The 13634-nt window shown below is 38.5% G+C and overlaps 1 protein-coding gene across 3 annotated transcripts in view; it reads right to left on the reverse strand.

The window, feature by feature from the left end:
• Positions 1-13634, reverse strand: part of csgalnact2 (chondroitin sulfate N-acetylgalactosaminyltransferase 2) — a 63692-nt gene that overhangs the window by 34705 nt on the left and 15353 nt on the right. For all 3 annotated transcript variants that reach the window (XM_039753134.1, XM_039753132.1, XM_039753133.1), the window contains exon 2: positions 388-1581. In XM_039753134.1, the coding sequence (XP_039609068.1) occupies positions 388-1036 (649 nt within the window). In that variant the 5' untranslated portion in view covers positions 1037-1581. The remainder of the gene's footprint in view (positions 1-387; positions 1582-13634) is intronic.

Here is a 13634-nt window from a genome sequence, read left to right on the forward strand (position 1 = left end):
ATAGAATATACTAAGGAGCAGGTTTATCCCCATCCAAAAATGGGCATTAAGCCCATATCCAACAGTCTATGGTTCTTTCAAACCTCAATGACTGCATGTAATGTTATTTGGCATTCAATGTGACCAACGAAGAATGACATATAACAGTTTAAATGACTCAGGAACCTCCCATCTTCTTCTCATTACTTTTGGTGAACATATTGCTTTAAATGTGAAGACATGAATTGCAGCAAACCCTTACAGTGGTTAACACAAAGTAGCCCAAAATGCTTTGACTATATGTTTGCAGATACATAAACAGTTAATAACTAAGCCACTCTCTCCATAACAACATTCATTGTTAAGTGAAATTTGGAACAATAAAAGATATAAAATTTATATGCATACCTTCAATAAAGTCATTTTCATGGTATGCATCCCTAGGAAGAATGGCTCCATTTTCATCATGCTCATCATCATCTTCATCTGGATTATTTATAACCTCAAGTCCAGCTTCAATAACCTCTGTCAGTTCATCGCGCCGGTCCTTACGTACCGATTTCTCCTCAGGATGCCTAGTAAGGCCCATCTCCAGCTGAAATACTCTGGTGGCAGTAAAGGACTCGAAGGGAACAACTGCATATTCACTTGGCAGTTTAACACCTGTACTTAACTCTGCTTTATCTATCTGGGAGTGAAGATATTCCAAAATATCATTTGGCTCCTGGTCTTTTGTTCCCAAATGACCTCTAAGATCAGACGTTTTTTTCTCTTGCAACAATTTAAGCTTTTCACTCATTTCCTGCAGTTCTTGTTTAAGCTGTGCAATCTGACGTTTGAGGTTTGTTGCCCGGGTCAGATAGCGCTCTTCTTGTTCTTGCAGTAACACCTGATAGTAATCTTTACCGTAGGGTTCCCCTCCAACCCCAGGCATAGATGAGCTATGATCCGGGGGCGGTGCACATTCTAACAGGTATGTGAGTATTAACAGGCTGAGGAGCAAACATATTCCCAGCAGCAGCCAACGGGCTGGCAGGGTCAAGCCTCTTCTTGGCATATTTAAGCTTTAAAATGTCATTTCTTAAATCCTGGGATAATTTCCAGGTTAAAAAGTCAACATAATCAAGAGAAGGCATTGAGATTCAAAAACAAAAGGCAGAAATGGGGAACTTATAGACTTCCTACATTTTTGGATTTCAAAAATCTCAGCAGAGTTCATTAGATTATTAAAATAAATGAATTTTTGCAATGAAGATAAAGTTTCCCATTAAGGTTTCTAAATACTGATGCTCATAGAATATCATTTATAACGAAGCAATTAAAAATTTGTTGTAAGCATATTAAAGATGGACATCTTCTACTTTTACTTCATGCTTAAAGATTCACCAAAGCAGCTTCAGAAAAAGCTAGGAATTAGAACTTAAACATGGTTTGCCATCTGCATTGGTAATAATGGAATGTAAAATCAAGCAGCACTTGAATGTTATGGACTTGGCATGAGTAATTTGTCATGTAGCTTCATTTTATAGGCACATCCATCATATATACAGTGCAGTCTTGTATCAGATGAAACAAGTCATCAGTTACGGGCAGAAGTATGACCTAAACAGAAACAAAGAATATGGTAAGTTAAAATCTCATAGAGGTAGCCTATTGTACTACCTTTACAAACCATTCTTAGACAGATGCTTTTACATAAAGTGATTTATAAATTTCATAAGCATTATACATCCATCTGTTCATTCACTGAACCCACTTAATGATATTAAAATCATGGGGAACCTCAGCTTACCCTAATACCATTGTGCTTAAGACAGGAAGTAACCATGGATGGAACTCGATCACACAGGGTCAACTTTGTGTCACAGATTAATCTAACATACCAATTCACTGGGATGAAAATGCGTTCTTTGTCACACACCCTGCTTCTCTTTGCTCACTGTCTTACTTGTGTTTCTGAATGGTTGAGTAGTAATTTTCACAAATTAAATAAGGAGAAATCAGAAATCTTAGCGATTAGCAAAAGTGGATATAATGAGAGTATTAGAAATAAACTTGATTCATTAGACTTAAAAGTCAAGACAAAGGTTAAGAATTTAGGGGAAATTATTGACTCTGACCTAAATTTTAAATCACATATTAATCAGATTACTAGGACAGCATTTATTTACTTAGGAAATACAGCAAAAATTAGTTCATGCTTTTGCTTTCAGTTGACTAGATTACTGTAACACACTCCTCTCATGACTTCCCAAAAAAAGACTCCAATCGACTGCAACTTTATTTATTTAAGTAATTCCATTCAAATAGTGAAACTTGTATATTAGATTCATTCATTACACACCGACTGATGTATTTCAAATGTTTATTTCTTTTAATTTTGATGATTATAACTGACAGCTAATGAAAGACCCAAATTCAGTATCTCGGAAAATTAGAATATCAATTAAGACCAATGCAAAAAAAGGATTTTTAGAAATGTTGGCCAACTGAAAGGTATGAACATGAAAAGTATGAGCATGTACAGCACTCAATATTTAGTTGGGGCTCCTTTGGCCTGGATTACTGCAGCAATGCGCCGTGGCATGGAGTCGATCAGTCTGTGGCACTGCTCAGGTGTTATGAGAGCCCATGTTGCTCTGATAGTGGCCTTCAGCTCTTCTGAATTGTTGGGTCTGGCGTATTGCATCTTCCTCTTCACGATACCCCATAGATTTTCTACGGGGTTAAGGTCAAGCGAGTTTGCTGACCAATCAAGAACAGGGATACCATGGTCCTTAAACCAGGTACTGGTAGCTTTGGCACTTTGTGCAGGTGCCAGGTCCTGTTGGAAAATGAAATCTGCATCTCCATAAGGTTCGTCAGTAGCAGGAAGCATGAAGTGCTCTAAAACTTCCTGGTAGATAGCAGTGTTGACCTTGGACTTCAGAAAACATAATGGACCAAAACCAGCAGATGACATGGCACCCCAAACCATCACTGACTGTGGAAACTTTACACTGGACCTCAAGCAACGTGGATTCTGTGCCTCTCTCTCTTCCTCCAGACTCTGGGACCTTGATTTCCAAAGTAAATGCAAAATTTACTTTCATCAGAGAACATAACTTTGGACCACTCAGCAGCAGTTTTGTCTTTAGCCCAGGCGAGACGCTTCTGGAGTGGCTTGACACAAGGAATCGACAGCTGAAACCCATGTCTTGCATACGTCTGTGCGTGGTGGTTCTTGAAGCACTGACTCCAGCTGCAGTCCACTCTTTGTGAATCTCCCCCACAGTTTTGAATGGGTTTTGTTTCACAATCCTCTCCAGGGTGCGGTGATCCCTATTGCTTGTACACTTTTTCTACCACATCTTGTCCTTCCCTTCACCTCTCTATTAATGTGCTTGGACACAGAGCTCTGTGAACAGCCAGCCTCTTTAGCAATGACCTTTTGGGTCTTGCCCTCCTTGTGCAAGGTGTCAATGGTCATCTTTTGGACAACTGTCAAGTCAGCAGTCTTCCCCATGATTGTGTAACCTACAGAACTAGACTGAGAAACCATTTAAAGGCTTTTGCAGGTGTTTTGAGTTAATTAGCTGATTAGAGTGTGGCACCAGGTGTCTTCAATATTAAACCTTTTCACAATATTCTAATTTTCCGAGAGACTGAATTTGGGACTTTCATTAGTTGTCAGTTATAATCATCAAAATTAAAAGAAATAAACATTTGAAATACATCAGTCTGTGTGTAATGAATGAATCTAATATACAAGTTTCACTTTTTGAATGGAATTACTGAAATAAATCAACTTTGTAATGATATTCTAATTTTACGACCGGCACCTGTGTGTGTGTGTGTGTGTATATATATATATATATATATATATATATATATATACACACACACACAGATACATACACACCAGTATTTGACCGAGTAAATCCACAAAAACTAAAACGGTTATGCTGAAGTTTAGTAAGGTGTACTCCTGTGACGCCAGTCATGTAAAGTGGCATCACTACAGTGACTCAATCCAACTAGTCCAAACATTTATCTACAATTCATGTAAGGCAAGAAAGGGGAATACGGAATGAGAGTGTTTAAGACTTCACAAACAGAAGAGAGGAGTGTCTTTGCGATGTCTTGTGTTTTACATACCACAATAGAATAGCAGAAAACCAAAAAGCAAAGGGCCAATAATATGGTTAAACTCACCATACCCATTAACACTTAAAACACCAGATCCATCAGGCAGCACATTATTGGTTATCACAAAATGAGTCAATCATGACTGTACTGAAAGGTCAGCACTTAGATCAATATAAGTGGTGTGCCCTGCAGTTTCCAGTCTTTCAAATTGACATGGTCAAGCGATAAGCTCAGCATCACCTCGATTAATCTGACACACCTAATGACTAGGAGTCACATAATGAGAGTTCAGCCTAACATGCATAACTATTGCATTAACCGATTGGGTTTACAGACATTCGAGAGTAACCTTTAAAAATGAAAATTTTACAGAAGTAAATAACACATCAGCTGTAACTGTGTTTTCGAAGTAAAATAATAATCAAGGAGGATTTAAAGTGTACTAGGAAATAAAAGAATACTTAGTATAGAAAATGAAATAACCTAATTCTCTTAATTTAGATTTCTCCACAAGTTTTCACTTCACAAAAAGTCAGAAATCTGCCAATAATTGTAACATTAATTAAACTAAATGATTTGCACTTTAAAGTATGCAGGGGGACATTTCCCAAAAGGACTGTAATACTAAGAACATTGTAACCAAACAATATATTAATAAAAGTATATCAAATAAAAAAAAAATCAAATGCTTGAATGTTTCTCTATTGTCACGAAACTAGCGCAATAAATTCCTCATAAGCTACATGCACCCCAATCCACTCTTTAATCGGTAAGTGCTTCTTAAACTGGCTAACTCTCACATTCACCACAAAAACAGACAGTGCTAGCCAGATGGTGCACATTAAATTCATATCATGAATCATCAATTCTCTGAAGTTTGGAATACAACTTTATACTGGACTACAGGATATATCATTTCATAATGAAATGCAGTAATGCATTTGTATGATTAAATTATAGAGGTTAATTGCAAAGTTAGTTTAAATCATTTTTGACTGTTAATGATTATAAAAGTATAGGTGATGATATAACTATGTTTTTTTAAAACATTTGAAGAGTCTGTATTCTAAGGGTGCAATACTGAAAACATTTCTTTCAAAGTAATGCTAGCTGCAGTTGGTTATGTAGGGGAAAAAAAAGAAAAGGACAAGAATTGAGGGTTGGTACATGCGGGGAGAAATAATATATCTGCAGTAAAGAAAAATGACTCAGGAAGAACTGAATTTGTGTCTCCGACCACCAGAAAGAAGCCAGCCTTTAAATCACTGGGTTTTAGCTCATAGTCATTTGTAATCCAAGACTCTTGAGGCCTACTTACACATACCATAAATGTTCTCAGGTTTAAATGTACAGGTGATTTGCAATCACCAAAGACCTTTTATGGATGTTGTGGCAAAGTAGCCTGGGAGTACCAATGTTGATAGTTTGGTGGTGGATAGCTACTGAGTGATAGCCTATTTGTTCTTACATGTTTATTCCTGTAACTAACCTACATATAACAGCATCAGCGCATCAAACCTGCAACATGGTTGAATATACTATGAGTAAATGGATAAATGTTTCTCTGTTATCTTCATAAGGCATCAGATTTTGACCCCAGTAGTGCCTCACTATAATGTTTGTGTTTGCAATACTGCCCTTTACCTGTATTTTGTGTATACACCTGCTTAATGAAGAAAGAGTGATGGGGGTTGTAACTGTCAAAAACCTTGAGTTCAGAGCAGGAAGTACATGTCAGGCTAGTCAGGCTATCATTACTATGCTCATAGTTACTTCCTTGTTCATCAGTGTGCACTTCATCAGGCTTGAGAAATTCCATAACCATTTGAGAAATAAATACAGTGTACAGTCTGAAGGAATGTGGCACATAATGAAGTATTCACCTTCATTTAAAAACTGGGGAAACACAATGGATTATTACACACACACACACATATATACCAATAACGGCGTACTGCAAATAACGTGAAGTGAATACACTTGACTTGAGCATTCCTAATTTTCAGACTCTTTCTCTGTCTCTGTTTAGCATTCATTTTCTCAGAGGTTGATGCGCTTGCTGCTTCCTGAGCAGCTCTTCTTTTCTCCACTCTTGTGGCCCGCTTCTCTCTTCTTCCGTCTGCATCTTTAAGCGTTAAAACTGATTAAGTCAGTGTTTGTGTTGCAATTACTTAGTATGTTTGTCTTTATTTTTCACTTAAGCTGGCACTTAAGTCTTCAATCTGTCTCAAGAATGATTTAAGGTATGAAGAGGTAGGGAAAGTGACAGCGAAGGTGGTACGGATGAGAATGGCACCCGTGTGGCACATGCGTATATATACAGTAGAGTCTCGCTTATCCGACATAAATGGGCCGGCAGAACGTCGGATAAGCGAAAATGTCGGATAATGGAAGGTGTTAAGAAAAAGCCTATTAAATGTCAAACTATGTTATAATTTTACACATTAGGAACCTAATACAGTGGCTCAGTTCACGATCGTCTCTGAACACGTACAAATCGGGTTCTGACCAAAAAGTACGACAAACTTTTCCCTCTGTTCAGGACCACACACTCGGTATAGGAACAAGCCAGTTTCCCTTTCAGTTTGTGTGAGGCGATGATTTCCACACATGTTCAGTCTCTCCCTGTGCATTCACTGTGCAGTGAGAGAGAGCAAGAGACACAGACAGACACACGCACGTGCGAGAGAGACACACACGCGAGCATGTGAGACAGACACATGTGCACACACACACACGAGAGAAACAGAGACACATGCGCACGAGAGACACACACACACACACACGCTCACGAGACACATGCACACACACGCATGAGACACACGCACACAGACACATGCTCACGAGAGACACACGCGCACACACACATGCAAGCATGCGAGGGAGACACATGCACACACACACACACCCGCCAGATAGGGCTGGCCACATAATCCACTGTAAATCATGTTTTACAACAAAACAACTGAAAAATTTAACTGAAAAAATGAACTTAGTAACAAAAAATAGACAAAGCTCACGCTCGCCACTTGCAGTTCTTGTTGCCGATTGATGCGTTTTTTGTTTTTTTTTGCGGTTGGACATCGGATAATACAGAATGTTGGATAAGCGAGACTCTACTGTATATATACTGTATAGTATACATACTGTACATACATACATACATGCAAGCACACATTCACAGACACATACATATTACATATTCACAAACTGCCTCCATGCTGACCAGGTAGTGTTCACATGAGTGAAACAGAGCAAAGTTAGGCTGTGATAAGCTGGCAATTCTTGTCTTTACTATCTCATCTCAATTGCATCTCCTCTTACTGTTGGAAAGGCTACCACTTCCTTTAGTAAACAATAACACTCTGTTGTTCAAAAAGAGGAACAAACTAACAAAATATGTACATTTTTTTTAACCACATATGGTCATTATTTCTGTTCCCGTTCATCTGACTTTGAGCCTATTTATATGCTTCTTCCTATTTTGATATTTGTGTCATGTTTACTTCATATTAATTTTCACAACAAAGGACCAAAAAACATCCCCATATAATAAAAGATTTTAAAATGTATGTTTTTAATGGGCAAGAGTCAAAAAAGTATTACATCATTCTCAACAGTTTTTCATCTCTGTCACATAATGTCACATTAGTCCCATGTCATATTTTTATGTTGTTTCAGGGTGGATTTCAACTTTCACTAGCATTTGAATAATCTAACAACCACTGACTAATTGTAACATGGTTCACATTTTCCTCACCTGTCAAGAGATATGGCACAAATTTTGCAGCAGCATGATGCATCAGCAGTTTTTCAGTCAAAACTGTTTGACACAAACTTTTACTACTTCTTTAGCAACTTCATTGTCAGTTAGGCAATGATTTTCACAAATCAAAACACACACTTTCCCAATGTGTTCATTGTCCAGTTTTAGGATCATCTGGCTAATTTGAAACTTCAGTACCATACATAACATTGTGTGTGGCTTAAACAAAAATGTATTTCTTTTATAGTCCAAAAAAAAAATAAAAAAAATAAATCACACAAGGAATATCCCAATAGATTTTAACAGGCCCTGTTTCTGAATCCCTAAGACGACAAGAAAAATCTTCCCCACCATCCAGAAAGTAAAAAAAAAAAAACTTATAGGAAGAAAAAAAAGGAAAGAAAATCTTAGGAAAGACAAATTTAGAGAGAGAGCCCCTTCCAGGTAGGTTGACGATGAAATGGCTGTCAAAGAAACAGAGCAGAAATAATCCTATTCACAGAGCAAAAATGGTAAATCTATCATTGCTGCCACAGAAATGCAACACAATATTACAAACTACTTTGTTCTTGCACAGCATTTCTCATCAAGTGTGGGTGCAGAGTGTTGCAACAACACGCATGGCAAATGCAGGAATAGATTATACCACTCACTAAATATAGAACTATCACAAATTACGATATAGGTTTGTTCAAATACAAATCAAAAACAAAGTTGAAACTAATTAGCAAAACTAATAAACAACAATACTTGTCCATCATCTAACTGTAGAATAGGGGTGCCCGAGATGTTGATCGCAATCGACCAGTATATCGGAAAGGTAGATCGCGTTGCATTAAAAAAAAAACCTATTTTTTGAATGTTAGTCTATCATATATCCTCCCTAAAACTAATCTATACTAATAAATATAGATAGATAGATAGATAGAGAGATATATATATATATATATATAGATATGAGAACAACACTCATATCAATGACAAAACAATTACATTAACAATCATGTTACGATATTTTTAAAATTTTTTCTTTTCTTTTCTTTAACACACTACTTCTCCGCTGCGAAGCGCGGGTATTCTGCTAGTCTATACTAATAAAAGGCAAAGCCCTCACTGACTGACTGATTCACTCACGCATCACTAATTCTCCAACTTCCCGTGTAGGTAGAAGGCTGAAATTTGGCAGGCTCATTCCTTACAGCTTACTTGCAAAAGTTGGGCAGGTTTCATTTCGAAATTCTACACGTAATGGTCATAAATGGAACCTATTTTTATCCATATACTGTAATGGACTTTAGCTCGATGGCCATGAGGGGCGGAGTTACGTGTCACATCATCACGCCTCACACGTAATCATGTGAACTGACTGTGAACGCAGTACATAGAAAACAAGGAAGAGCTCCAAAGAGCGCTGAAGAAAAAAGCATACAAGCATATTCATAAGTGCAGCTACTGCGGAAACAAAGCACAGTGAAAACCGTAAGTTTAAATTAAGTTTATAGACACGTTCCCACTGCCATTTATCATGCCTTCGACGAATACTTTATTCGCGAGATACAAGTTTACTGAAAAAACACAAGGTATAAACGAGACTTTAGATCACTTTGTAATGGAGTTAAAATTGCTGTAACGAGAAACTTTTAAGTGCTGGGTCTTAGCTAACATTAAATAAAGCCGTGGACATCGCAACATCACACAAAAGAGCAGCTCACGTGAACTGACTGAACAGTATGCAGTGATCACTTCCATGCATCAAACCTGTTCAAAAAACGCATTACACAATTGACAAGGTAGGAAAAGAATATGCTTCGAGTTGAGCTTCACAGCTAACGCGGTCTTGCGAAAGCAACTTCGTCGCGCTGCCACCAAATACTCACAGAAAAATCCACAAGTTAATACACACGCTGTCTCTACAGTTTCTCCACACTCAATGTATTCCTCGCATCCCCTTTATATCCTCTGATCTCCCATTTCAATTCAAATGCCTCCAATTTCCAGTAAGGCTCTGCTTCGCGATGACAAGTAATAAGTCTCAGGGACGGACTCTACAAAAGGTTCCCATTGATTTGAGGCAAGATTGTTTTTCTCCTGGACAACTATACGTTGCATTCTCAAGAGTGAGCTTGCACAGCTTCGTCATCATATTACAACCGGAGTGCTGAACTGACAACGTGCTATACAAAGAGAACTATAACAATCGTAATAAACGAACAATAAAACAGCGGAGAACCCGTGGATTAAATAAAAAGGCAGCTTCCTTAGCGAAGCAAGGAAAAAGGATGACCTTATACTGTATGTCGTTCGTTTATAAAACAGCGGAGAAGCTGTGTAAAGGCTGCTTCACAAAAAACCAGCGGAGCGCCTTATATGAGCAGGCAGTCAGCTAAAGAAGGGAATCAATAAATATCTATAATCGTAATAAACTAACAAAAAATAGCGTAGAAGCCGCGGATTAAATAAAGGAAATGGGTACCTGAACAGTAAAGTAAGTCTCAAATAGCTACACAATAACTATAACAATCGTAATAAACGAACAATAAAACAGTACAGAACTGCGAAGCAAGGAGAAAGGATGGCCTTATATGGCGTTCGTTTATAAAGCAGCGGAGAAGCAGTGTGAAGGCAGCTACACTAAACAACAGCAGAGCGCCACACTCTGAATGTATTCCTCGCATCACCGTTATACCCTCTGATCTCCCATTTCAATTCAAATGCCTCAAATTTCCAGTAAGGCTCTGATGACAATTAATAAGTCTCAGGGACAGACCCTACAAAAGGTTGCCATTGATTTGAGGCAACATTGCTTTTCTCCTGGACAACTATACGCTGCATTCTCAATGGTAAGCTAGCACAGCTTGGTCATATTACAACCGGAGTGCTGAACTGACAACGTGGTATACAAAGAGATCCTTAACAGATAATTATTGGTATATTTTCCCTCAGTTTAAAAAGGTTTTCTTTTCTTCTTAATAAAAATTTAAAAGCAGTACTTTGTCGCTGAGAAGCGCAGGGATTTTGCTATATATATATATATATATATATATATAGATATATATATATATATATATATATATATATATACAGTGGTGTGAAAAACTATTTGCCCCCTTCCTGATTTCTTATTCTTTTGCATGTTTGTCACACAAAATGTTTCTGATCATCAAACTCATTTAACCATTAGTCAAATATAACACAAGTAAACACAAAATGCAGTTTTTAAATGATGGTTTTTATTATTTAGGGAGAAAAAAATCCAAACCTAAATGGCCTTGTGTGAAAAAGTAATGTTAAAAAATAACCTAACCGTGGTGTATCACGCCTGAGTTCAATTTCCGTAGCCACCCCCAGGCCTGATTACTGCCACACCTGTTTCAATCAAGAAATCACTTAAATAGGAGCTGCCTGACACAGAGAAGTTGACCAAAAGCACCTCAAAAGCTAGACATCATGCCAAGATCCAAAGAAATTCAGGAACAAATGAGAACAGAAGTAATTGAGATCTATCAGTATGGTAAAGGTTATAAAGCCATTTCTAAAGCTTTGGGACTCCAGCGAACCACAGTGAGAGCCATTATCCACAAATGGCAAAAACATGGAACAGTGGTGAACCTTCCCAGGAGTGGCTGGCCGACCAAAATTACCCCAAGAGTGCAGAGACGACTCATCCGAGAGGTCACAAAAGACCCCAGGACAACGTCTAAAGAACTGCAGGCCTCACTTGCCTCAATTAAGATCAGTGTTCACGACTCCACCATAAGAAAGAGACTGGGCAAAAACGGCCTGCATGGCAGATTTTCCAGCGGCGAAGTACTACATTAACATTTTTATTAAGAAGAAAATGAAACCTTTTTAAACTGAGGGAAAATATGCCAATAATTATTTGTCAAAGCTCTCTTTGTATACCATGTTGTCAGTTCGGCCCTCCGGTTGTAACATGACCAAGCTGTGCGCTGAGCTTACTCTTGAGCATGTAACTTACAGTTGACCATGTGAACAGTAATCTTGTCTCAGATCTCACAGCTTGGATTGCTGCTGTCATAATCAGTTTGAGTTTCATGGATTGTTTCAATTACGACAGTATTTGCAGGATTTGTTGTGTTGAAGTGACATTTGGCATCTGTCAAGCGTTGTAAGCACACAACCGGTTTCATCGATAAAATCAAATCCAGCTTTTGAGAGTTTAAACATTCATAAACATCAAAGTGTCAACTACTGAAATCGTCACCTGTGAATCTAAGATGTTTAAGAGGCATTGGCGGTTGTCGAAAGGTGTAAAATATTTGGCCATTTCGGTACACTTGAAAGCAACAACCGAACAATTCAGCGGCAGCCATCAACTCACATGCAGAACCATAGGTGAAGGGCTTAACCATTTCACTCTTATAGTGCTCCTGTGTAGTATAATTATCTCCTTTACCGTCATCAGTCCACACCTTGAACCTGTCCCAGTCATTCAATACATAAGACACAATGTTCCTCCGGATATCAAGAGTGAGCCTGATATGGCCGTGCAATATGTAACAAAGAGAATGGAAAAGGTAGGTGCTATCTCTGGGCATGGAAACCACTCGGTAAGTGACAGTTCTTAGATCGATAGTGATCATCTCGAAAGACATGGTAATGGGGGTTGGAATGATAAAGGAAATGGGTACCTGAGCAATGTAAAGTAAGTCTAAAATACCTATACAATATATATAATTGTAATAAACAAACAATAAAACAGCGGAGAAGCCGTGGATTAAACAAAAAGGCTGTAGTTATCAGTAGGGAGACGTGAATCCCGTGGCGAAGCAAGGAAGGGAATGTAGAGACCGGGCGGCAGACGGTCTTATATAGGCAGGCAGCCAACAGCGTGGGAGGCGTTGGGATGGGGACCGCGCCACCTCACACGGTGACCGAGGTGCAGGCTATGGACGTATATATGTACGTAAGTAGGATTCAGTTAGCGTTGGGAACCCATGTACCAAATTTCTTGAAGATGGGCCCATAAGTAACAAAGACTGTTGAAAAGTTCAATATGGCTGCCAACAGTGGCATCATACCACCGAAACAAGTATGTACATTGGTTTCGGTTAGTGCAGGGAAGCCACCTACCAAATTTCGAGAAGATGGGGCCATAAATAAGAAAGTTCAACATGGTGGATGCTGTCGACCGTTATGACCGTTACGCGTAGAATTTCAAAATGAAACCTGCTTAACTTTTGTAAGTAAGCTGTAAGGAATAAGCCTGCCAAATTTCAGCTTTCTACCTACATGGGAAGTTGGAGAATTAGTGATGAGTCAGTGAGTCAGTCAGTCAGTGAGTGAATGAGTCAGTCAGTCAGTCAGTGAGGGCTTTGCCTTTTATTATTATAGATATATGTGTGTGTTAGGGCTGGGCGTTTAATCGAAAAGTAATCAAAATCGACATTCAGAACCTATAATCGATCAAATTTTTCCAGGTCGATTATTTCGATTACTTTCCCTTTAAAAACACTACCGCGTGTGGAGTCACGTGACCCCGCTCCGTTACGTTATTCCGCCGACATGTCGAGCATGGAGAGCTTAAACACTGACACAACTGAGCAACAAGAGCAGCTTGTACCAAAGAAAAACGCAGTCTCCGTTATTTGGACACATTTTCGCTTCAGTAAGGATGACATCGAATAAAATGAAGTCAGATGTAGACACTGTAGAAAAACAGTTTCGACGCCCAAAGGTAACACCACTAATTTGTTTCAACACTTGAAGCACAATCACGTTACTGAATATTATGAACAGT

Source organism: Polypterus senegalus, chromosome 1, assembly GCF_016835505.1.
Source record: "Polypterus senegalus isolate Bchr_013 chromosome 1, ASM1683550v1, whole genome shotgun sequence".
In the NCBI taxonomy this organism is placed as follows: Eukaryota; Metazoa; Chordata; class Cladistia; order Polypteriformes; family Polypteridae; genus Polypterus; species Polypterus senegalus.